Source organism: Leuciscus leuciscus (genome assembly GCF_965113295.1).
Source record: "Leuciscus leuciscus genome assembly, chromosome: 5".
Taxonomy (NCBI): domain Eukaryota; kingdom Metazoa; phylum Chordata; class Actinopteri; order Cypriniformes; family Leuciscidae; genus Leuciscus; species Leuciscus leuciscus.
In genome coordinates, this window is record NC_138729.1 from 5,609,898 (window position 1) to 5,635,590 (window position 25,693).

Sequence of the window (25,693 nt, forward strand, 5' to 3'; positions counted from 1 at the left end):
AGCCTGCATGCTGCTCAAAATTCTCAATTTATTTATTCTTAATTTTGCGCCGATCAATTCATTGAAGCAAAAAAGGGCTACAGTGTCTTTTTAGGGGAAGAAAGGCGAATTGTTGACGTGACCCTGACAGGGGCTGCTGAGAGGGCTTGCCTGACGCTCGAGGGCCGCTTGAGTCAACAGACCCCCATCTAGCAGACTCGCCCTTGTCTTTCTTCCAACTAATTTTTCATTTACGGCTTTTCTTAGACTTGTCTCTTATCTATCAGATTAAAAGAGCAGCTTGTAACAAATCAGTCTGCCCGATTTACAAGAGCATTAAAAGCGGACAAAAGAGGCAGGCCGTCAGTACCTGAGTCTGGTAGACGGTGAGGCGCTGCAGCTGATTCGATGAGTTGAAAATGCGCACGAAACAAAATACTTGAATCCTGAAAAAGAGCCTTTGTATGTTTCTTTAGAAATCAAGCAATTCTGCATGACAAAGGACAATTAATAAGCCGTCTTTTCACGACCAGCAGCTGGTTTCCCTGTCAAGGAAAGTTGGAAAAAATTCGGACTGAATGCGCGCAAAAGCCCTTTGCGCGCAGACAGCTACCCAAGGTGACCCATTTGGCACAGTTAAAATAAGCAGGCTGAGGCAAAAGCGAGGGAACTGTCAAAAACATTTAAGCTGGAATATCTTGAAATTGCAAATCCCTTTATGTGGAGGGACGCTGCCGATCTGGGTTAGACGTACAATGGAGGTGGTTAAGTTGGAGAGGCTTTGGAAACGGACACGTGGCCTCTCAATGAGAGCTTCTTGGGAATCGCGTGGCTCGCAGCGCGTCTACAAACTTTAAACGAGGTTTAAACTGGATATTTTCTCAGATTCTTAAAGCACAGTATAGCTAGGTGAAGTTAAATATAGTACGACAATAATAATAATAATAAAAAATATATACTATGTTAACTTTAAAAAATGTAAATTTAACGAGTAATCCTCAAGTGGCTGTTGCAACTTCCTTTATCTTCGTAAAAAAATATTTATAGCCTAGATTTTTTGTTTTTGTACGAGACTCGAAATCCTATGAAGTGGAGAATTTAAACAGAACTCTTAATTTGAATTTAACATAAGTTATTTAGGTGTGAAATGCTTTAAAAATGTTAATACGAGACCCTTTTCTGGACATTTGTTCGGGTTCTGGATGCGTTTTGTGTACAGATAAACAGTTAGAAACATTTCGAAGGGTTTTTATCCATATAGACTTTTTCCATAATAGTCCATTTTCAGCAATGAACAGCCTTTCTTTCTTTTCTCCGTGGAAACTCGCAGTGGTGTTTTACTTTTGCACTATGATATCTCTGAAATAAGCGATTGAGAACAAATAGGCATAAATTATGAAGCCAGAGAGTGCTATCTTGATGGTGGCTATACATAATTTTTATTATAAAATGTATTAGGACACATGTTAAATCTGACTTTGTAAGAGCATATTTGTTTACCAGCAGTTTATCATTCTTTTATCCAAGTTTGCGCATGCAGAAACTAAACATCTAATAAGACATACCCAACACAATATGCCATGGTCTCACAGACAGAGCTAAGCATTTTAAACTTACAATTAATTCAGTGTTTTTCAGTGAGCGTTTTACTCAGTATCACGCAGTTTGATGTTGTTCATGCAGAACTGAATCACTCCAATGCGAGGGAGAGAGAGAATCTGCACCTGCGATGTCAAGAGGTCGAGAAATAATGAACAGGGCTGACTTAGAACTGCGCTTTCAAGTGTTAACTCTTGTAAACTGATATAAAGAGACAAGACACACAATAATGCTAAGGGAAAAACACTCGCGTATCCGCCTGTATGTTTTCAGCGGCGCCTTCCAAACTTTCACAGCCTTCTAAATTCTCTTTTTGATTGAATTTTGCACAGTTAAACAGTTCCAGCCACCTCCTACCCCCGGTGCCATTGATGTCTTTCTGACCTGATAAAATGCGCTTGGCTGCCGTCAAATGGGCCAGCTTTGCCTGTTCACATTTAAATATGGGAATTAGTCATGAGCCCTGTCACAAGCAGCAGAAATTGCTAAATTGTTGGCCTCTTTTCAGCGACGAGAGCGCTGGGGTCTGCATTCATTAGATTGAATTTAGCGTCGAGGTGAGAGACCTCTGTGGCTGTCTTTTACCGGGATGTCATAACAAGGAATCGTTCTGGAAATGAGGGGGCGTGCACGCGCAAAAGCGAAGAGGAGGAGGGGGTTGAAGCTGTATTATTATTATTATTTTTTAAGCTGCATCATTTCAGTTTGAAGCGGATTCTGTCATTTAGTTAAACAAATCATCTCACAAACACTTCTGAGGGTGGGCACAGTGTATTAGCGAGGCATGGAAACACAATTAATGTTGCTCGTGTCACTTTCAAGAGCTTTTGATAGCCGACCTATAGTTAGATATCATCCACTAAATCCTAGCAACCACATTTTTAATGACAAAATGTATATTTAGAGTTGCAGAGTGCCACGGTTTGCCACTTCAGAAGAGTTTCTCTCTCGATTACGACTCCCTCCCGAGAAAGTTATTATAAAAACATACATTAATATGGCATGTAGGCTATTCTTCTGACTAACCCCTTGTAACCTAGGCTATAGCCTACGTCATTTAATCTTATCTGGGCTATTTTTTTTTATGACAGGAAGTTTCCACAGTTTTATTGTACTACTTTCGAATAACTGTAGCAAGTAACCTTGGCGGAAAATATGATTAGCCTACCGTGACAAAAAAAAAAAAAAAGTCTGTCTTTCTCTCCTGCTGTCCATTCATAAAACCACAGGGTTCTAAACAATTTTAAACCAACTTCTCTTGCATGCAGAAATATAAATGAAGTGTTTCTATATAGACATACATTTAAAGTTACTTCATATTTAGAGATAATGACTAACTTCTAACATCAATGGAAGGTAAAGCAGGTTTTGAGCCCCATTTATATTTACATTTATAGCCTAATAAAAAAATATAGCCTGTATCTGCCAAACACTTTATTTCTAATAGGAAAATAAGGTGAATTCATTACCTCAACTTAGTTCGTTAATCGTCTGCTGCCATTCTCTCTCTCCAGTGGCCAGTCTCTCAGGCTGAGATGAGCGTTTGCTTCACAGTGGAGTTACAGCGACACCTGATGGACAATACAAAAACTACATTCTATGGGCAAACTGCACAAGACCCAGTTGTTTCATTTCGTTAAGCAGACACATCTATCTATCTATCTATCTATCTATCTATCTATCTATCTATCTATCTATCTATCTATCTATCTATCTATCTATCTATCTATCTATCTATCTATCTATCTATCTATCTATCTATCTATCTATCTATCTATCTATCTATCTATCTATCTATCTATCTATCTATCTGTCTGTCTGTCTGTCTGTCTGTCTGTCTGTCTGTCTGTCTGTCGATGTATAGTTAGTCATCAATCATAACTTTGTTGAGTCAGTTACATAAAAAAGGCTACGTAGATTGGTCTAATTTGATACCAAAAAGTAAGTCTGATTGCCCCTGACTGCTAAATCATAGACACTGTCTTAAAGGGATAGTTCACCCAAAAATTCAAATTCTGTCATCATTTACTCACCCTCAAGTTGTTCCAAACCTGTATGAATTTCTGACACAAAAGATATTGTGAAGAATATGGGTCACCAAAATGGTGATAGGCCTCATTGCCTTTCATAGCATGGAGAAAGAAAATACTATGGAAGTCAATGGGGCCCATCAAATATTTGGTTACTGACATTCTTCAAAAGATATATTTTTGTGTTCAACAGAACAAAGAAATTCTTACAAGTTTGGAACAACTTCAGGGTGAATAAATTACGACAGCATTTTCATTTTGGGGTGAACTATTCCTTTAACATAGGCCTATAGCTTTTTCTAACATTATAGGTTTTTTGTAATAGGTAACTGTTGCTGCGTCTCAATTCGCCTAGGCTACTTACTACGCCCTAAAAGAATGTACTCTTTTTGTGACGAAAAGGGCATACTTTTGAGTGGGTAGTAAGCAGAAGAGTAGACAAGCTTTGGGAGATGCTTATTTACTGTTTAGGATGGATAGTATGGACATTGAGACGCAGAGACGCGTCACGCGTGTGTGTCACTGGCGCTCCACGGCAGCAGGGGGCAGTGATGTGCGGTCGGGTCTCAGTCTCCTTCAGGACACTATTCAGACTGGATTCCTGTGTCTCCGCAGAGAGCGGGGCAGTATGGCGTCAACTGTGCTCAGAAATTGCTCAAATGTTCTTAAAATAAACGTCCGGAAATTGACCATTCTCCCGCACGTTTCTACGGGTAAGCAGAGTCCTTACGAAACGTAATTATGCAAGAGCTTCGATGTGTTGCGGCCAGGGGGCGTTCATGTTGGAGGTGTGGCCAGCATGTTCAGTAATGCACAGGCGACAACAGTGTGATGTCTTGATGTAACTCACCGTTTTCGATTTCGTAATTGAAGTTTGAACTCTGCTAAAATGGAGAAAACATGCAAACCTGCGTTTGAGATGGCAGATGACACACCGGAGGAGAAGTCATTCGTGTTTGGTCTCCTATCTAAGCGCCACCAACTACAGTTATCAAGTTAAATCGTTTTGTTGTTGCTGTTGTAATAAAGAGAGAAAGCTTGCAAGGAGGAAAATGAAGTGTGTTTTGTGCTTAGCTCTCAGGCTTTAAATTGCATTTAAATAAAATAGCATTTTTGTTTTGTTTTAGGTGTTCGACACAAGAGCACAATCCAGTATGCCACACGACCTGATCTGCCAAAGCTGGCCTACAGGAAACTGAAGGGGAAGAGTCCTGGAGTGGTTTTCTTGCCTGGTTTTGCCTCACACATGGGTGGACAGAAAGCAGAAGCATTAGAGGAGTTCTGCAAGTCTTTGGGTCACTCATACCTCAGGTGCCTCACTATTTAGTATAACTATTTGTAATCAAGTAATAAAAAAGATATGTTTTAAAAAAATCTTTGTGAAAAAATTACATGGATCCACGAAAACTACTAAACACAATATATTCTGCTGCCAGGACAGTAGTTGGCGATATCACTTTGCAAAGAAACACTATACGCATCTATAGTCTGAACACATGCGCATGACGTCACCATTTTTACAAATTTGCGTTTTTGTAGTTTACACGGAGACGATAACGATATCGTTTTCAAGAACTTGCATTTTGAAACCCGTTTTCAAAAATGTGCATTTTCAGGCCCCCAAAACGAGGCTGTTTTATAAGGCCCTGTTTACACGAGAACGCTCACGGGTGAAAACGTAAAAATATTTGATCAGATGTGCCTTTCGTTTAGACGGCGGCGGCGTTTTGGGGGCTTAAAAACGCAAAAAAGTGAAACCACCCTCCAGAGTGGAAATCTTAAAAACGCTCCACCGTCGCGTTCCCGTCTAAAGGGTAAAAACGCGAAAGTCTGATTTCGTGCTACTAGGGAGAGAAGTAGAAGGAAGGTTGTACGCAGGCGCGCGGTGGTGATTCTAAAGAATTCATTGGTCGTGTCAATACTAACATCAATCGTGTCTTTTCTCTGCGGTTTCTCCTAACAGCAACTATTGCAGCATGTCAATACACATTTTCCTCAGAATAAATACATGCTCTTTCTTTCTCTCTCATCTCTCCGACAGCGAGTGACACACAAACCCGTGTCCCCTCACTCACTCGTTTAATTTGCTCCGGATGAATAATGTTGGTGTTACAGGGCTTGAATTTCGTCGTGGGATTGTGCGTATCATCATTTTACTCAATCCCGCAGATTTTTTGCTCACACCCAAAGTGCACGCACATAAAGCCGCCTCTGAGTATTAAATTGAGTTATTTTTCGCTGTTTATTGTGCTTAAACACTCAAATACCGGTACAATGTCGGTCTTGACGAATTCACGCAAACACACTTAGTTTTGTTTTAAGTGAACTTAAACAGTTGAGAAAGAAAACGCATGTACAATGGATCTGTGCGTCTGGTCTTAAAGTTACAGCAGCCTAATATACCTACTTCCAAATTATAATATAGTATTAAAAAGATCTATATGGCAGTTTTTCCCCACGGTATCGATGTCCAAATGGTGGCCAGAGAAAATGCTGAGTGGTTTGTAACATTGGAAAACTGCTAGCCACAGTGGCCGGTGAGCAATCAGTTAATGTCAAGCCCTGAGTGTCACTATTATCCGTGATGATACAGTGTTTTCTCTATCCATCTTTACATTTTAACTCTAATGCTATGCTATTGTGGTACATTTTCTTCCTTTAGGTTTGACTATTCTGGCTGCGGGTCATCTGAAGGGGAAATGGGTAACTACAACATGGGTGCCTGGAAGAAGGACGCACTCTATGTACTGGATGAATTAGTAGAAGGGCCACAGGTGAGTGGATTAACAGCATTACCACACTGGAGAGTCTTGTGAATACGAATGAATCAAATTATGCACATAACCAAAGTGAAATCAGCCCTATTAGAAACTTTTTCTGTCATCAGTATCCCATGTTCACATTGTTTTTTCCCTATTAAACTAATAGTTTAGCTGTATTAACTAAACTAGCTAGCTACATTGAAACTACTTTGATTGTTAGTTTTTTTTACAAAGACGTATATTACAAATAATTGAATACCGGTAATTGTTATCGATTGACAGATGCTTTGCCAAAGCAATGGTGCAAAACACAACGTTAGTGATCTTTTAGGTTCTTTACAAAACTGTGGCAGAGTAAACTATGATGGGTCATCATAAAATCAGAAATAGACATTTTATATAGAGTGCAATAAAGCAGGACAGTTAATACATTTTGAAAAGGCTATTATTCACCTGTATGAGCTTGAAGTCTTCGACGCAGACTGCATTTTAATCTTTGGCTTGCATAAATTACATACAAAAGTGTACTAGTCGATTCATGCGAAATCTCCACTGTACGTCCTTTACATAATCATGAGAATATCTCTTCTCAGTGAACTGTAAAGCCGCAAGATGCGTGATAAAACAATAGATAGCGGTAATGCACTTTTTTGTGATCTAATAAGACGACGACGCTTCAGTCAATGCATTGCAGGCTCTTCAATTAACGCTTTTGGTTGCACTACACTTCTACTTGCTGGAAAAAGGAGTTAGCTACTGGAAAATCTGCACTGTTGTAAAAGCAACTGAGCTACTTAAATGTAGTTAAGTTAGTAGCGTCGTTGTTAGCTTGCAGTTAGCTATTCCCCAACACTGCTGACAATTGTTTGGAACTTGACGTATTTTTTCTTCTTTTTCTCCCCTTTTACTCAAACTCACACACAAATGGTCAATTTCTCTGTGGTGTCACTTGCTCAAGATCCTGGTTGGCTCCAGCATGGGTGGATGGCTGATGTTGCTAGCCGCTCTTGCGCGGCCAGAGAAGACGGTTGCTTTAGTGGGCATCTCAGCCGCTGCAGATCATTTTGTCATGGCCTTCAACGCCCTACCAATAGAGGTACGAAAGACATCTTTGAAACTTCAGAAAATATTGATAAATGCTAATAATACTAGTAATTTGTTACAAGTTTCACAAATTATGTAATAGCATCACTATTACTATAGAGCGCTGCAGTGATGATGTTTTTTTTTGTAGACCAGCTGGGAATTTAGCATCACCCTGGTTCCCTTGACCAAAAACCATTGATTATTGCAGAAAATAAGCTGTTTGACATACAAAAGTATATGCTTCTTACACATATTCTTTGTTCACCATGATCATTTTCACAAATGAACAACTTTTATGAATTTTGAAGCCTAAATTGGTAGAAGTAAAAAGCTAAACGTAGGCTATAAACGAATTACACAATGATTTAAATTAACCGACACCATTAAGCTTTAGTCAACTCTTCAGTCTTTATTTAAAAACATTTTCCCTTACTTTACACTTCACATCTTTTTTTTTCTCGTAATCCGTGCTCACATACTGTATTTTAATGTAACGTATAGCCGAATGTCCAATAAAGTTGTTCTCATTTAGATATATTCTGCCAGACAACTGAACAAGTATGATATAGTGACTGACTACATGTTAACCAGCAGTCCAAAAATTCACTAGATTTGTTGCTAGTCGCTAGTATTTCGAAGAAAAGTTTCTAAAGGAGCGTGAAAAGTTGATAAATTAGCGACAAAGTTGGTGTATTTCATGTTGTACAATAATGTAGTGAATATTCTGCTCACTACAGACCTTATTTTGGACTTTTAACAAACAAAAAAACATTGATTTCAGGACGGTGGAAATGTAAGTGCTAAAATGCTAACTCGTTTTGGCCTACAAAAATACGTCATCCCTGCGCCACCTTATTGCTCAACCCTCAGCAAGTAAATGAGAGTTTTACGCCTTTCCTGTTAATATCTCCTTTTATACTATTAAGGATGTAACACAACAAAAAATATTTGTATCAGAGGTTTAAATATTCATTGTAATTTTTATTTTCATCTTTATACATGGTTTGTTTTTCAATTTTAAATGAAATAAGAAACTAGAAAATGACCAATTTAAAAATATGATTTTTTTTCTCAAGTTTTTTTGAGCTGGCACTGCACCTCCTTTGCCTCCTGATCCATATCTTCCCCCTTTTTCAATAGACAAAGAAGGAGATAGAGGAACAGGGCTTTTGGAAATTCCCTACCAAGCACAATGAAGAGGGTTTCTACACTCTAAGCACGGACTTTCTGAAGGAGGCGGAGAACCACTGCATACTCCAGAGCCCCATCCCTGTGTCCTGCCCCGTCCGACTGATTCACGGCCTCAAGGACTCGGACGTACCCTGGCACGTCTCCATGCAGGTCGCAGAGCGGGTGCTCAGCAATGACGTGGATGTCATTTTTCGCAAGCATGGGCTTCATCGCATGTCAGAGAAAGATGATATTAAGCTCATAGTGTACACTATTGATGACCTTATCGACAAATTAACCACTTTAGGGTGAAGAATGGTTGACACTGTGAAGGATGGACCAGTTGGGATGGGAAAAGCCGTTGTACACAGGTGTCAGGTTTCTGGAAAATCGAAGTAGTAGATATAGTGACGGAAAAAAAAGTACCGTAATTGAAAGGGATGTCAACCAAAAGTGAAAATTCTCATTTATTTCCAGAGCAATAGGACTTTATTTGTTCCATCATGGAACAGCATACAGCGACCAGCTGCTGCCATACTCGTGCGCTCTATTCCTTCAAGTCTCCTGAATCCATACGATAGCTTTGTGTAAAGTATAGGCCAATATTTAAATCATTATTCAATGAAAATCTTGCCTGTTCCTATAGCTCACAAGAAGCAAATTTGATCAAACCTTATAACCAAATGCAACGTTCCAAGTTTGAATATGCACAAGCACTAATGAGATTTCAGAGCTTTAACGGGGCAGGAATTTCAGTGATTTAGCACTTCTGTAACACTTTACAATAAGGTCTCATTTGTTAGCATTAGTTAATGCATTAACTAACATTAAACTAACAGGGAGCAATATATTTTTTACAGCATTTATAAACATGTGCATTAACTAATGTAAACCGATACAACTTTTGATCTATTACATAAGTAAATTTACTTTTCATATAATAAAAGTATATTATCAAACATTAATATATGCTGTAGAAGTATTGTTCATTGTAAGTTCATGTTGTTAACTAATGTTAACTAATGAAACCTTATTGTAAAGTGTGACCATTACTTCAGTTTCATCACAACACAAAATGCCAAACCTTTGTAGACAAAGTAAAAAGAATTCCACATTTGTCTTGCCTTGATTTTTAGTATTGTTTCTCATGTTAATGTGATAATTTTTGTAATGGTATAAACTATTGTTCAACTGTTATTTTGTTTTCAAAGTATTGCAAGTAGCATAACATCGTCTTTCACTTCATTTGGTGAGGGTTCGGTTGGACAGTAGCTCACAGTGTCTGTGCCTTGCATATTAAGAGTGCATGTCTTTTTTTGATCACTTCCAGTAGGACACACTTCTGAAGAACATTGTAAAACACACAGTTGTGCTACAGACTACACGATCAGACTAGACTGGTGAACAACACTGTATAAAGCCATTTATTTGGAAGAGGAGTGTAAACGCTAGGAGGGTTTTGATGATTTTGACTTCTTTATCTGTTTCACCACCTGTTTTTTCTTCATGCACTAGTGCAGTGATGCAGCCACAGAACAATATCATCTTTCAAGAGCCTCGTTTCTCTTCAAATTGTTCTCGTTTATTATATATACTCAAAAATACTATATATTTTTATCTCTTTGAGTTTTTTTTTTATTACCGCCATATGTGTTTGTTAGAGTATCCATTGATAGTGTGATGGTGATTCTTCTAGTGACAAAAGTTTTGTTGTCTTCCTTTTTCCTTTTTCCACTAATATCGCCACAGGTTGATTACCACACAAGTATTGTCACCCTTCTCTTCTGTTTGTCAGCTTTATGCTTGTTTTATTATTTATCTCATTTATTATATATATATGTAGATTTCTGTTAGCTCATATTAAACATTTAAAGATGTTATAAAGTTTAAAATGCAACATGTATGTCATGTTTTCAAATATGTATAAATCTATGCCATGTATAAAAATAGGTGTTTTCATTATTAAACTGGACAGTGAGAAACTGCAGGTTTTCTGTGTCATTTGTTTGTCTGTTTCTTGTCTATGTGCTTGTTTTGATGTAAATTTGTCATATATCCTAGTCAAAAAGTTTGACTATTTTAATTGTGAGCTCTACTCACTATTTCAGAGACTTGACCAAATGATGTTTATCGTTGCTACTTTTATGTGAGGATTGGGTTTAAGGGTAGGGTTAAATGGTCTCTTACAAATATTATTGGTGTGTGTCAGGTAAACCATACGTTATTTTCCCCTTTATGTCCTTGTGGGGAATTTTTTTTGGTCCCCATGAGGAAAACAGCTTAATTTTTTTTTTTTTTTTATGTTTTTTGGAAATGTAAAAATGCTGAAAGTTCACAAGATCTTACTCTCTTAGTCCCTTTCTGAAATCCTGATGTGAAGATGATGCTGAACTAGAAGTTCCCTTTTGTGGTCACTCCGAGTTACGTCGGATGACGACGAATGGGGTTTCGCTTAGAAAGCCTATCACCTTCGAGTATATAAAACGAGCTAATGGCAATGAAATGCCATGGGTCTGCGGAATCTGCATAGCGTAACTCCGCCCCACCCTGGGGGTATATAAGGAAGTACGCTGGCAACATGCAGATATGTTTTCGCTTCGGAGCCGAGAGCTATTTCTTCACTCCAAAAGCCAAATCCTGAGTTACTCTTCTCTCATCTATATCTTCATCTTCGAGAAGAGACGAGCGAACTCTCCGGTGTTGGTGTGACGGCGATTTCCAGCGAGTCCACATTACCCTGCTGATCTGGTCAGTGATCTGACAGATAGTGTGTTTCTCCCTGGTCGCTTCAACATCCGCAGAGTTTTTCCTCTCACAAAAAGAGCTTGCACGCGGCACGTCTTTTTAAAGATGCCTCGCCCGTGCACTTCTGGTTGTGGTCGCAATGTTTCTAACTCTGATGGGCACAATTGCTGCTTTGTGTGTTTGGCCATTGATCACGCTAAAGCAGCGCTTGTGGAGGACTCATGTTCTCACTGTGGGAACACGACCATCTCCGCGCTACGGTCGAGACTCAATGAGCTCGTTAGAGCGAGTACTGTACTTCGGCTGGTGGCCAGGGTGACCTGAGGGTGACGGTGTGGAACAAACCGCCGATTCGTCCACGGTCCACACCCCCCTCTCCAGCGGCGGTACCCACGAGTGTTCAGACTGAGATCGCTGGTCCCTCTACGGAGGCCCCGCGAATCTCGTTTGGCGCTCCAGAGGAGGATGCAATGTCGATCACTGCATCACAAGGTGGGCATGAGTCATCGGGAAGTGATGATTCGGCTGTGCTGCCGCCTTCGGGTGTGCCAGCATTGCCCGAGTCAGATCCCGAGATGACGGCCATGCTTTCCCGGGCAGCCGCGGCCATTGGGCTCGAGTGGTCCCCGCCACCCGACCCAGTGCGCTCGCGGCTGGACGATTGGTTTTTGGGTGCGGCCGCTGACCCCCGTCGGCGTCCAACCCCAATACCTTTCTTCCCGGATGTGCATGAGGAGGTCACGTGGTCCTGGAAGACACCATTGTCTTCCCGCGATCATTCGTCGACCTCCTCCGCCTTTCCTCCCCTCGATAAGGCTGCTGCTTGTGGGTACACTGGGGTTCCCCCGGTGGAGCGTTCTGTCGCGATGCAGCTGTGTCCGGCAAGCGCTTCCTCTCGGTTCGACCCTAAGCACCCATCCAAAGCCTGTAGATTTTCATCTACCCTGGTGGCGAAGTCTTACAGAGCGGCGTGACAGGCAGCTGCCTCTTTGCATGCCATGGCCATCTTGCAGGTCTACCAGGCCCAGATGCTCAGGGACATGCACGAGGGCAGGGCTGATCCAGGGCTCTTTGATGAGCTGCGTGCCGCCACCGACCTTGCTCTCCGAGCGCCGAAGGTGACCGCACGCTCCCTGGGTCAGGTGATGTTCACAGCTGTGGTCCAGGAGAGACATCTCTGGCTGAACCTGGCTGATATGCGGGAGGCCGAGCGGACTCGTCTGCCCGACGCCCCCACATCCCAGGCCGGCCTCTTCGGCGGTGCGGTTGAGGACTTTGCCCAACAGTTCTCGACTGCTCAGAAGCAGACTGAGGCGATAAAGCATATTCTCCCCCGACGGCCCGCTGCTGCCTCCACCCAGCCGTCGGCACAGAATCCTCAGCCTGCTCGCCGCCGAGGGCGCCCTCCTGCAGCTCCCGCCCCTCCCGCATGGCCCCAGCAGCAGCCTCCACCTGGGCCGCGTCGTGGAGGAAGCCGCAGGAGGGCGCCACAGCCCTCTCCGGCCCCACGCCCTGCGAAACGCCAGGCTAAGCGGCGCCCCTGAGACGGGCTGCTCAGGGTTGGCAACCAGTTTTCTTCAGGAGGTGGTAGCAGGGCCACTCCTTCCCCCGGTGGAGGGCTGGGGGAGAATCTTTTGTTCTCCACTCCCCGCTGCTCCAACGACGAGCAGTACCCTAAAAATGTGGTTAAAGAAAGAACTGGTTCCCCCAACCCTGAGCACACAGAGTTCTCGGACCATAGTGCGCGCCGCCCACGGGTCCCGCCACTATCGTCCCCCTCTGTCACAGAGTTCTCGGATGACAGCACGTGCCGCCCACGGGCCATGCTCCTCTCATCCCCCTCTGTCGCGAGACCCCTGCCAGAGCACGCCCCCGAGGGACGCTGGTCCTCCTCTGGCCTCCTCTGGCAGGACGCGGCTAACGACCGTGCCTCCGCACAGGGCCGCTATGCCACCCTCGCCTGGGCCGGTCATTCCGCCTCGTTGCACCACCGACGGTACGTCTGTGGTTCAAATGACCCCGCTGGGGAAGGTTGCGATCGAGACTGTCCCTCCAGCCGAAATGAAGTCCGGCTTCTACAGCCCCTACTTCATTGTACCGAAGAAATCCGGTGGGTTACGGCCAATCCTCGACCTGCGCGTCTTGAACCGCTCCCTTCACAGGCTGCCGTTCAAGATGCTCACGGCCAAACGCATCCTCCAGTGCGTGCGGCTGCAGGATTGGTTTGCAGCGATCGACCTGAAGGACGCCTACTTTTCTTCGGTTTGCTTTCGAGGGGCGGGCATACCAGTTCGCGGTTCTCCCATTCGGGCTAGCCCTGTCTCCTCGCGTCTTCACAAAAGTCGTCGAGGCAGCCCTTGTTCCCCTCCGGGAACACGGGGTTCGCACCCTGAACTATCTCGACGGCTGGCTTATCCTAGCTCACTCTCGAGACACAGGGACCTAGTGCTCCGGCACCTAGCTCGTCTGGGCCTTCAGGTCAACTGGGAGAAGAGCAAACTCTGCCCTGTGCAGAGGATCTCTTTTCTCGGTATGGAGATCGACTCTGTCGCCATGTGCACACAGCTTACGAGCGAGCGCGCGCAGTCACTGCTGACTTGTCTTCGCCAGTTCGAAGACAAGAGTGTGGTTCCACTGAAACTATTTCAGAGGCTCCTGGGGCATATGGCATCCGCAGCCGCAGTAACGCCGCTCGGATTGCTTCATATGAGACTTTGCTTTGGCATACCAGCAGCAAGGTCGACCATGCCTCCTTGGTGTGAGGGCCCACTCCACTCGGAGTGTGGCATCCTCTTGGGCTCTAGCGCATGGCGCCTCGCTAACAGACATCTGTAGAGCTGCAGGCTGGGCAACACCTAACACATTCGCGAGATTCTATAATCTCCGAGTGGAGCCAGTTTCTTCTCATGTACTCGCTTCAACTAGCCGATACTAGATTCTGCTCAGGTGTCTTCGCTTGCTCGCCATTCCTCTCCATGGACGGGATACGTGCGATATTTTCCTCAGGTGAGCCTATTAAGCCCTGAGTCTCCTCCAGCACTGTTGACGTCATCGCCAGAGTTATGCCACCGGCAGCTTTCGCGCTTGGCTAGGTGCCTCCATGTGCATGGTTCCCCCTCTGGGCGACCCCCACATGTGTATTTCCACTGTAAGCCTCTCTGAGCATGTGTCTTTCCCTCGGCAAGCCACCTTGCCACCCCTGGGGTTGAAACATTCCACCTGCGGCTGGACACCCCAGTGATATTCCATATGCAGCCCCTCGGGGTCATATGTGTATTCCAAGTCCTCCCCCTTCGGGCTGGGCATAATTGCATATTTCCTCTGAGATATGCTTCCCAGTGTACCTTTGTATTCCTGTGTTAAGTAGGACTCCTTCGTCCGTGCTAGTCTCACGACAGGGAGCTCAGACTTACGCAGGGCACTGGAAGACAGCCGAGGTGGCGTGATTAGACTGGGGACCCCATTCGTCGCCATCCGACGTAACTCGGAGTGACCACGAAAGGGAACGTCTCGCAATATGCGCGGGTCAATGTATAAACAACCCGGACCCGACCGACGTTTTCAACTAACCCGCCCGCAACTCGGACCGCAAAAAAAAAGAAAGAAAATATTGTACCCGACCCGCTTCCTGACCCGCATTTTTTAAAAGTAGGCTAGTAAATGCATAGCAAGAAATACACATGACAAAGCCAGCACTTTGGTCATTATCTTTCATTATTTCGGCAACTTTGCTCTTTCTGTTTGTGTATTTGCGGAGCTTCCACTCCCCAGTCTTCACCTTTTCTCTTGCCGCCTCCATCTCTACCTGCAGACTGAGCTCGTGCGTCATCTTCGCGCCAGTTATTCAGCCAATAAAGTGTAGGCCTATGTATTTCATAGAAAATTGCATGTGAGCGGAGTGGAGCGGGAGCAAGCGGGCGGATCTTGGACAGAACGCAGAGCGGCATTTTTAAAAGGATGGAGCGTCGCCCTATTTCCCGCTCCAATTTCGCTCCGCGCACACCAAGATTCTGAAGCATGCTCAGTCAAGCCTGACTCAGTCTATTGTTGATGACTGCAAGATGGATTCTATTTTCAGTCAAAACTCGGCTCAATAATGGAGTTCAAAAAGTAGGCTACTTCAAAAAGGAAAATAAGAAGTCATACAGGTGTAAAACTAACTATTATGTGGTAGAAGAAAACGACATCGTTTCAGTCAGTAGGCCTAAAGATTAATTTTGGAATCTAAAAAGACACATCTCTCGAAAACATGCAGTGTGATATGTGAACACGCTGGGAAGAAAGCAAAAGGTTAGCAAATTGAATACGGTAACTTAAAGTGTAGCCTAAATTAAATACAGCGTAAAATGCAAACAATTGATACAAGCCCATTTAAATTTTAATCCTGCGCGCTGCGCACAAGTTCAGTTATAAGAATGTTGTCCTAATAGTTAATTTAGCCTAGGCCTACTTTTAAAACGTTTATGTATATTTATTTTATATTTTTGTTTATATAAATTTTATTTATATTATTAGGCCCATTTATTCGTTTTATTTTACAGCAGTTTGTGTGTACAATGGATATAAGCCCATTTAAATTTTAATCGTGCGCGTTGCACAAAAGTTAACTTATCAAAATTCTGGCCTAATAGTAAATTTACTTTAAAAAATTTTATGTAGGCTATATTTTTGTTTATATAATTGTTATTCATATTATTAGGCCCATTTATTCGTTTAATTTTACAGGACTTTGTGTAGGCTATATTCCTTCTTACATAGGCCTAATTTGTCATTTGAAATAAAACATTTCTATTTGAAAAATGTTGTTGTTGCTCATTAGTTCTTTAGGAGGTAAGGCTGTGGTCTAAGCTACAGTGATATAGGCTACATGTAGATTTTTTTCCCCTTTTTGGAGCGAGCGGGGGGCGATTTGAGTGGAGCGCGGATCAAACTGCGTTGAGCGCTGATCGAGCGATAATGAGCGGAGCGGCCTGATGTAGCTTTGAGCGGGGGAGCGGAGGGGTGGACAGTTCCGTGAGCGATGAGCGAAGATTCTCACCGCTCCACTCCGCTTATGCTCTCTATACTACTATATAAATTACAAAGGTTTAATTGGCATCTTTATTTCAAACGACCCGACCGACCGCGACCCGAATATCATTAAAAATATTTTTGGATGACTCGTAACCGCGGGTAACCGCGGGTGACCGCAGGCACCCGCTCATTTCGGATCAACCCGCGCATCACTGACGTCTCGGTTACGTATGTAACCCTCGTTCCCTGAGTAGGGAACGGAGACGTTACGCCTCCCTGCCACTTCAGCTGTACCGCTGGGAACGCCTGAGTTCAGTCTCGGCCCCTCAGCAAAGACATATCTGCATGTTGCCAGCGTACTTCGTTATAAACCCCCAGGGTGGGGCGGAGTTACGCTATGCAAATTCCGCAGACCCATGGCATTTCATTGCCATATGCTCGTTTTATATACTCGAAGGTGATAGGCTTTCTATGCGAAACCCCATTCGTCGTCATCCGATGTAACATCTCCGTTCCCTACTCAGGGAACGAGGGTTACATACGTAACCGAGACGTTTTCTAAGGACCCCCAAGCTTGTGCCAGGCTGCGGCCTTGTCTTTCCATTCACCAAAGATCCTCTGACTCCCACTGGTTCTCGCTCATCAAGACCACATCAGCAAAGATCAACTGGAGCCTCAACAAATTGCATCAGGACAGTTTATTTCAAATGGGCGAGACATGCAAGTATCAAACTAAGTCTCATTATTTGATACATTAAGTATCCTTACCCCTTTTTAAGAAAGGCGTGTTGGAACTAAACTGATGGTTTGCTCAAGGCTGTTGATCTGCTGAATTTCAAACAATGCTATAACTTCTTGCTTTCCTGTATTCTGCTTCAGCTCTCTTTCCCTTGGTAAACTGTATGCATGTATGTATGTGTATGTTAGAGTAGTTTAAGTGTTTAGTCTAGTTAAAAAAATCTTGTTCATGTCACACGTAAAGTTGTCTGTGTCTCAAGCTCATATACTGGAGTCCCTAATCATAGATTTTGACTACAGGCTCTGAATGATACTGTAAGAAAGACATTTCCCATGCCCCGGAAACGTACATTTCTTAGAATTAATAAACAATTAACACTGAGTGTTCACGGCATGAACAGGTAAATTGATTGTAATATTAATCTTACTACATTAAGTTAATTCTATTAACTGATCCAAATATACATAATCAATTATAACAAGTTATGATTGATTATTAATATTTATTTAGAGCTAATTTGCTACCATCTGGTTGAAGATCGGAGTCACGCCGGTATGGAGACGGGTTTGTTGAGGATCAGTGCCGATGGCTGTCGTGTCGATGAGGCCTTCACAGGGGAGAATCTAGTTGACACAATCTCTGCTGACACTTCAGGGATGCGCTGTGGTCGTGTCTAGGCGCAGGTCCTCCATCTGGTCTGGATACGGCCCGGATCCGGCTGACTACATCATGCGTTGTGGTCGTGTCTAAGCGCAGGTCCTCCATCTGGTCTGGATACGGCCCGGATCCGGCTGACTACATCATGCGTTGTGGTCGTGTCTAGGCGCTGGTCCTCCATCTGGTCTGGATACGCCCCGGATCCGGCTGACTACATCATTTGTTGTGGTCGTGTCTAAGCGCAGGTCCTCCATCTGGTCTGGACACGGCCCGGATCCGGCTGACTACATCATGTGTTGTGGTCGTGTCTAGGCGCAGGTCCTCCCTCTGGTCTGGATACGGCCCGGATCCGGCTGACTACATCATGCGTTGTGGTCGTGTCTAGGTGCAGGTCCTCCATCTGGTCTGGATACAGCCCGGATCCGGCTGACTACATCATGTGTTGTGGTCGTGTCTTGGCGCAGGTCCTCCACCTGGTCTGGATACGGCCCGGATCCGGCTGACTACATCATGCGTTGTGGTGGTGTCTAGGTGCAGGTCCACCATCTCATCTGGATACGGCCTGGATCCAGCTGATTACAGTAAACCTCGGAATAAGCAGAAAGACTAACATTAGCGTATATGCCATTCTTCTTATGATGTAACGAGTACATCGGGTGTTAGGCCTATAGGTATATTCCCGGTTCCGGCTGACCTAATTTATGCAGCCTAATAATCATTTAACTGATTTGAATAATAGGAATGTATAATTTTCTATGTGTATGCCAGGTTAAAGAGATGTTTTTAGTCTAGATTTAAATTGAAAGAGTGTGTCTGCTTCCCGGACAATGTTAGGAAGACTAATTTTAGTTTAGGTGCTAAATAGTAAAAAAAGGATCTACTGCCAGCAGTTGATTTTGATATTCTAGGTATTATCAACTGGCCAGAGTTTTGAGATCACAATAGATGTGAAGGACTATAATGCGTTAAGAGCTCGCTCAATTACTTGGGAGCTAAACCATGTAGTACTTTGTAAGTAATCAACAATATTTTAAAATGTATATGATGTTTAATAGGGAGCCAATGCAGTGTTGACAGAACCGGGCTAATATGGTTATACTTCCTGGTTCTAGTAAGAACTCGAGCTGCTGCGTTTTGGACCAGCTGTAGTTTGTTTATTATGCGTGCAGGGCAACCACCCATAAGAGCATTACAATAATCTAGCCTTGAGGTCATGAACGCATGAATTAACTGTTCCGCATTTTTCATTGAAAGCATATGCTGTAATTTAGATATATTTTTACGATGGAAGAATGCAGTTTTACAGATGCTAGAAACGTGGCTTTCAAAGGAAAGATTGGTATCAAAGAGCACACCCAGGTTCCTAACCGACGACGAAGACTTGACAGAGCAGCCATCAATTGTTAGACAGTATTCTAGGTTAGTACGTGCGGAGGTTTTTGGTCCAATCATTAGTTTTTTCAGAATTAAGTAATAGGAAATTTCTAGTCATCCAAATTTTTATATCAGCTATGCATTCCGTTAATTTCTTGAATTGGCAAGTTTCGTCCGGCATAACAGTGAAAACTAATCCCATGGTTCCTAATGATATCTCCTAAGGGTAGCATGTACAGAGTGAACAGCAACGGTCCTAGTACTGAGCCTTGTGGTACTCCATACTGAACTTGTGATCGATAAGACATTTCTTCATTTACTGCTACAAACTGATAATGGTCAGATAAGTATGATATAAACCATGCTAATGCAATTCCACTAATACCAACATCATTTTCGAGTCTAAAAGAATGTTGTGGTCGATAGTGTCAAATGCAGCACTAAGATCAAGTACCACTAATAGAGAGATACAACCACGATCGGATGATAAGAGCATAATTTGTAACTCTTATGACAGCAGTCTTAGGGCTATGGTACGGTCTAAATCCTGACTGAAAATCCTAGCAGATACCATTTCTTTCTAAAAAAGGAACATACCGGTAGTTGTGAGGATACTGCTTTTTCTAGTATCTTTGACAAAAAGGGTAGATTTGAGATCGGCCTGTAATTGACTAATTCTCTAGGATCAAGTTGCGTTTTTTAATAAGAGATTTAATAATAGCCAGCTTAAAAGTTTTCGGTACATATCCTAGTGACAAAGATGAATTAATGATATTAAGAAGAAGATCTATGCATTTCCTTAAAAAGCATTTCTTTCAGTAGCTTAGTCGGTATAGGGTCTAACGTACATGTTTTTGATTTAGATGATTTAATGAGTTTAGATAATTCTTCCTCTCCTACTGCAACGAATGAATGGAATTTTTCCTCAGGGAGACTACAATGCACTCCCTGATGCGATACTGTAGTAGATGGTTGCATAGTTATAATTTTCTTTCTAATATTATCAATCTGGTAAGTAAAGAAGTTCATAAAGTCATTACAGCTATGCTCTTTGAAAACTTCAGAAGTAGAAGATTTATTTCTTGTTAATTTAGCCACTGTGTCAAATAAATACCTAGGGTTGTGTTTGTTTTTGAATCGACAAATAAGCAGATCTAGCAGTTTTTAAGGCTTTTCTGTACGCAATCTCCACGAAATTTGAAAAACGTCTATTTTTGTTTTCTTCCAGTTGCGCTCCATTTTTCTGGCTGCTCTCTTAGCACGGCATTGGACTATTTTCTTTTATCTTCTTTAGCAACTGTGTTTAAAGTGCTGGAAAAGAGAGAGTCAAAAGTTCATATCGCAATATCGAGTTCTTCTAAGCTATCTGGGATGCTGAGGAGATTAAACTGATCAGGAATATTATTAATAAAGCAATCTTTAGTGGCAGAAGTGATAGTTCTAACATATTTGTAACACGGAGTCGGCTTTGTCACATGATCCTGATTTATTATTATTTTCAATGTTGAAAACAGTGTTTGCTGCTTTGTATTTTTGAGGAAACTGTGATACACTTCCATACAGAAGATTAGGCTCAGTAAGAATAAAAAAATAAAAAAATCTACTTTTATTCAGGAAAGTTTGAAAAAGTGACAGATTTTCAAATAATTACTTTCTATTTATCAAAGAATTCTGGGGGAAAATTACCACGTTTTCCACAGAAACATTAAGCAGCAAATAATGATCAACAATGATCAATATAAGAACCATTATTAATATCTGAGTGCTAATAATAAATGGTAAAATTTGAGCAGAAAAGTAATGATAAAGTAATGATGCTGAAAATTCAGGTTTTCCATCACAGGAATACATTAGCCTACATTTTAAAACGTATTCAAACAGAAAATGGTTATTTTAAATGTTTCACAATATTATTGTATTTTTCATCAAAAAATGCAGCATTGGCAAACACAAGAAACTTCTTTCAAAAACATTTAAAAAATCGTTTTATTCAAAACTTTTTAGTAGTGTATATTTGTGTTAAGCTGATATATTTGCTTAGGCTATGTGAATGTTATTGCTGTTCTAGGTCAATATAGTTATTTGATTGGTCATGGTTCCCACAGAGTTGTGTGTTCAGATCTGTTGTGAAAGAGTCTCCTGTTCCCTCTCACACCATCGCTCCAAATTCTAGCAGCTGCATCTCGTGATCCGCGCTCTGGAGACTTCTATACAGGTAAAACTCACAGCAATACTCTAAACTAGAGTTTCAGCAAGCCTTGTGTAAAAAGTGATAGCATAGGTCATTTTGAGTTGCCATAATACAGTTTGTGAGGCACATACTGTAAGAAATCTGGGCTGCGTTTCTCAGAAGCATCGTGAGCTTGGTGCCAATGGCTCTACAATCGACTTACTTTTGAGAAACGCAGAACAGGTCATTTGTTGACATTTTCATTTATTTAGCAGCTGAAAGCCACAATGTTTTATTTTTTTTGCATTAAGGTGCGACTTGTAATAGTTGAGGCCAAAGTTGCTTATGTTCTTGCCAGACTTTTTTTTTTTTTTTTTTTGATGTTTACTTTACATTTGATAATTACTTTGTTTGAAAGCACTTTATTAGTATACAGCTAATAGTGTATAGAGTATAGCGTAGTATTGAGCTATTAATATTTTAGACAAAATTAGGGGTAACACTTTACAATAAGGTTTCATTTGTTAACATTTGTCAACTACCGTAGATCTCCGTTCCTCAATAACCCTACAAGCGTGATTACCAAAAGGAAAATATTCCATTTAAAAATTGTTTTATTTAAATATGAGAGAAGAACAAAACACTAAACTTGGTTAAAGTATTAAATGGACAAAATTATACAAAAATAAATAAAAATAAAAATAAAAAAAGGCAAACTGCAGCTACAGGTTTATTTTTACTATACAAAAAATATGCATTGAAAAGCAAAAAGCTCACAGGAAAAAGCATAGACTCGCTACATAATCAGTTATTCATATTTATTTAGCTCTCTCTTGTTTTTGCATGTGTTCACAATTTCACCATTGTATGACTCCTTGCCATTGTGGCAAAGAATTATGTCTGCACAGTCTGGCATGTTTCATTGCATTATTATAACAAAAGCACTGACTCAAAGCACAACTACGAATATGCGTACAAAATCGTTTTAATAATATTTGAATAAAGAGTGAAGATGTCCATTTTCCTATAGGCCAGACATCACTTTTGGCTACTACTGTATATTAGGTAACATGAACTAAAATACTTCAAAAGCATTTATAAATCTTAGTTAATGTTAATTTCAACATTTACTAATACATTATTAAAATCAAAAAGTTGCATATGTTAATAGTATTTAATGTTTCTGGGCTAATATGAACCAAAAATGAACAGTTACATTTATTAACAAATGGTAATAAATAGTAAATACTGTAACAAATGCAATACTCATTGTTAGTTAATGCATTAACTAACGTTATAGTGATTCTGATGACTCTCATAAGCGGTGAGTTAATCAATGCACTTTAATTGTGCCTGTATGTGTATAGCAAATAATTCATGAATTGTGTGCATGTAAACAGGAACTGTATTTGACTCAACAAATGAATAATGGAGTTTTCACATAGGTGTGTTCACCGCTCCATTTGTGAAGGGGGAGCAGGCCACGAAATTTTTACGTGTAAAGAGACAGTCTGACTACTGGGATCCCAGTTATTCTCAGAACCAATGGGGTTACACCATACAAGAGCAGGTGAACACTATAGCGAACTATCCACAGCCTCACATTTGATTTGTTTAGTGAAAGCTGCAGACATTGTTCAGCTGATTATAATGTTTGTATGTAGAAGTGAAATTGAACCAAAAATACATTTATCACTTCGTATTTGGAACCTCTAAGGCTAAGCTATAGCACCATTTACCTGCAAAACGGTTCTATATGTTCTATTTTGAGGTTATAAACCTTTTTGTTTTATATTTATTCTGGATGTTTGAATTAAGAATCAAGAATCTCTTTATACAGTCATGATTTAGTTATTTAAATAAGGTGCAGAAAGTGATTTCTGAGAAACACTGTTGATTTTTGAAGTCGACCCAAACAAACACACCCCTCCCTTCATTGCTCTGCACCCGAAATCACACACTTCCCTACTATATAGTAGGCGAAAAACAGTATGTGACAAAGGAGGTATGTCACAGTACTCATAAAAGAGTAGGGAAAAAGTATGACCTAGTACTTCCGGTGAGATTTTGAAGTGTGCATATGATGGAAACTTTACTATCCCATGATGCCACGGGAGAGGATTTATGAATGGCAGTGAGGCGACGCAAGTGACGCTGGGAGGTCACATTATAATGACAACATGGCGAATGCAGTAAGTTCAGATTGCATTCACACTACACACATTCATACTTAAAGGTCCCATATGGTGACACTTAAACTTATATTTGTACCGTTTATATGTGTCTATTAAACACTAATTTAATAGCGTTACCAAAAAAAAAAAAAAAAAAAGAGTTGGGTTGATTTTCCCACACTTTTCTGACAGCCTTTTTTCTCCCCTCCCACAAACGCTTGGATTCGCTGCTGGATGGAATGTTCACGTTCATGTTTGCAAGTCACAGAAAGCACTTAGACTAGACTGAATGATGTGTTTTCGTGTTTCATACTTTCGGTGATGTGTCTGTGTTTATGTTCCGGTGCACGGCATATAGCGACACACGCCCACCTACTCTTATCCCCGGCTCTCTGTGCGCCGCTGTTGCCTGGATAAGGCAGTGATGTCAGCAGCATGAAGGTCCCCTGTGACCGCTGGTAGACGATATAGTACGACCTTATTTGTAGTTTTATAAAATGATGCATTTCTCATGGCTGGTTTTCAGGGACGACTTAACTCCAGACATGACTCCCGCTTCTTCTCGGATTCGAGAAAGGGGGCGGGGCTAGGTTGAGTTTTGGAACACGACACCCATTGGTTACCCGGGTTCTACGTAGCAAAATACATCAAATTCTAACTGGCCCGTTTAGCTGGGAGGCGGTCTAGTTTTGTGGGGGGTGGAGAAATGGCGGCAGTGAGCGATTTCACATTTTCACAGCTTTAATTTACACCCCGAGCCTATATGACACACAGAATCCCATAAAAACCCATTTTCACCATATGGGACCTTTAAAGAACATTCTTTTTTAGCGGCCGTGGAGTAATTACTTATTCAAAATAAGTACCTACTCAAGGGAGTATGCGATTTCAGACGCACCCTTGTCTCTTTATCAGTCTTGCTCTCTCTCCTCCCCTATCATGATTGGACACGCCCCCTACTGCTGATTGGCTACAAGTGTGTTGTGCTGCTCGGTCCAAACCACTTTCTAAAGCAGAAATCGCTCACTGCACCTTTAAGACATCAGCAGTCAGAATGTTAGCCTGTATTTAAAATGACATAAGGAAAGTGATTAAAAAAAATTAAAGTATGGTGCAATAGATTGAATAGAATGAATAAAATGTTTCTAATGAAATTAAGTAATTAGTAATAATATTTCTGGAACATGATGTCTATGTGGAATGCAGGCAAATGAATACTGGACTGATTTGAGAGCAAATGCTCAATACTATATGGACATGGGAAACCTGGTATTTGACCGTTCTCTGGCTGAGTGAGTATCCCAAGTACTCTAAATGATAAGACTGCGAAAACAAAAGTACAATGCAATAAAGCAACAAAGAAATGAAAGTCCTTTTTTTCTCTCCATAGTGAGAACAATAGGCTCTACATGGATATGCTGAGGAATGTAAGAGCACAGCTGGATGCACACACGGGCCAACAATGATTGATATGGACAAACCCATTGACTGATTAAGTCAATGGAGAGTGCTGAGGCTGCTTTGCTGATCTAAGGGATGTGGGCAGGACAGCAGCCAATATTTTTTGCATAGAGTTCTCTCAGAGATTACAATTAATTAGTTTGCAGGAAGGCTTTTTATACCGTATGCAGAATGGAGGACTAGGAGAGCCACTTTAAAATAAAACTAAAATAAATCAATTATTGGTATATTAAGTAATTATTAAATATTTTTGAGATAAAGAAAAGTCATTGGAAAATGCATTTAAAAAAAGTAATTTTAATGCAAAAAGTTGAATACAAATTATTTAGCAATTCATTATTTTATTTTATTTTTCTCGAAAATAATCTTGTTTTTTTCCCAATTTGAACATTTATTTATTTACTTTTTTTTTTTTTTTTGGTCTTTGATGTCTTCATTTTTTTGTGAATTGTGGCACTCTTAGCCTTCCTTATAGCTATGTGGTGTGACATGCAAAAAATCTAAATGTAATAAAATAAAAAATAGAAATGGAGACCATGTCAGCAACTAACTTTACTTTTTTACATCGCTAATAGCATACCTATGTTTTAATGCACATTTTTTTTTTATCATGATGTATTATTTGCCAACTTTATATTTATATATTCAGTTAAATGTAAAGACAGAGTGCTTTTGCAGTTACTAGCAATAAATTGTGCATTTTACCTTTGTTGTATTCAATGAAAATTGCTTTA

At 41.2% G+C, this 25,693-nt stretch overlaps 2 protein-coding genes across 3 annotated transcripts; both read left to right on the forward strand.

The window, feature by feature from the left end:
• Window positions 1-4,177: 4,177 nt before the first annotated feature.
• Window positions 4,178-10,611, forward strand: abhd10a (abhydrolase domain containing 10, depalmitoylase a). 2 transcript variants are annotated; one of them, XM_082171009.1, is made up of 5 exons: window positions 4,178-4,321; window positions 4,736-4,919; window positions 6,271-6,382; window positions 7,329-7,466; window positions 8,597-10,611. In XM_082171009.1, exons 1-5 carry the CDS (start codon window positions 4,237-4,239, stop codon window positions 8,936-8,938), a joined length of 861 nt encoding a protein of 286 aa, XP_082027135.1. In that variant the 5' UTR covers window positions 4,178-4,236; the 3' UTR covers window positions 8,939-10,611. The 2 variants fall into 2 exon arrangements, with proteins under 2 accessions (XP_082027135.1, XP_082027134.1); XM_082171008.1 differs by lacking the exon at window positions 4,178-4,321 and adding an exon at window positions 4,388-4,603.
• Window positions 10,612-22,625: 12,014 nt separating this feature from the next.
• On the forward strand, window positions 22,626-25,554 carry LOC309499656 (uncharacterized protein C3orf85-like). The gene is made up of 4 exons (XM_082171026.1): window positions 22,626-22,648; window positions 22,770-22,894; window positions 24,705-24,790; window positions 24,889-25,554. The coding sequence occupies exons 1-4, from the start codon at window positions 22,633-22,635 to the stop codon at window positions 24,962-24,964; spliced, it is 303 nt and encodes a 100-aa protein (XP_082027152.1). The 5' UTR covers window positions 22,626-22,632; the 3' UTR covers window positions 24,965-25,554.
• The last annotated feature ends 139 nt before the right edge of the window (window positions 25,555-25,693 follow it).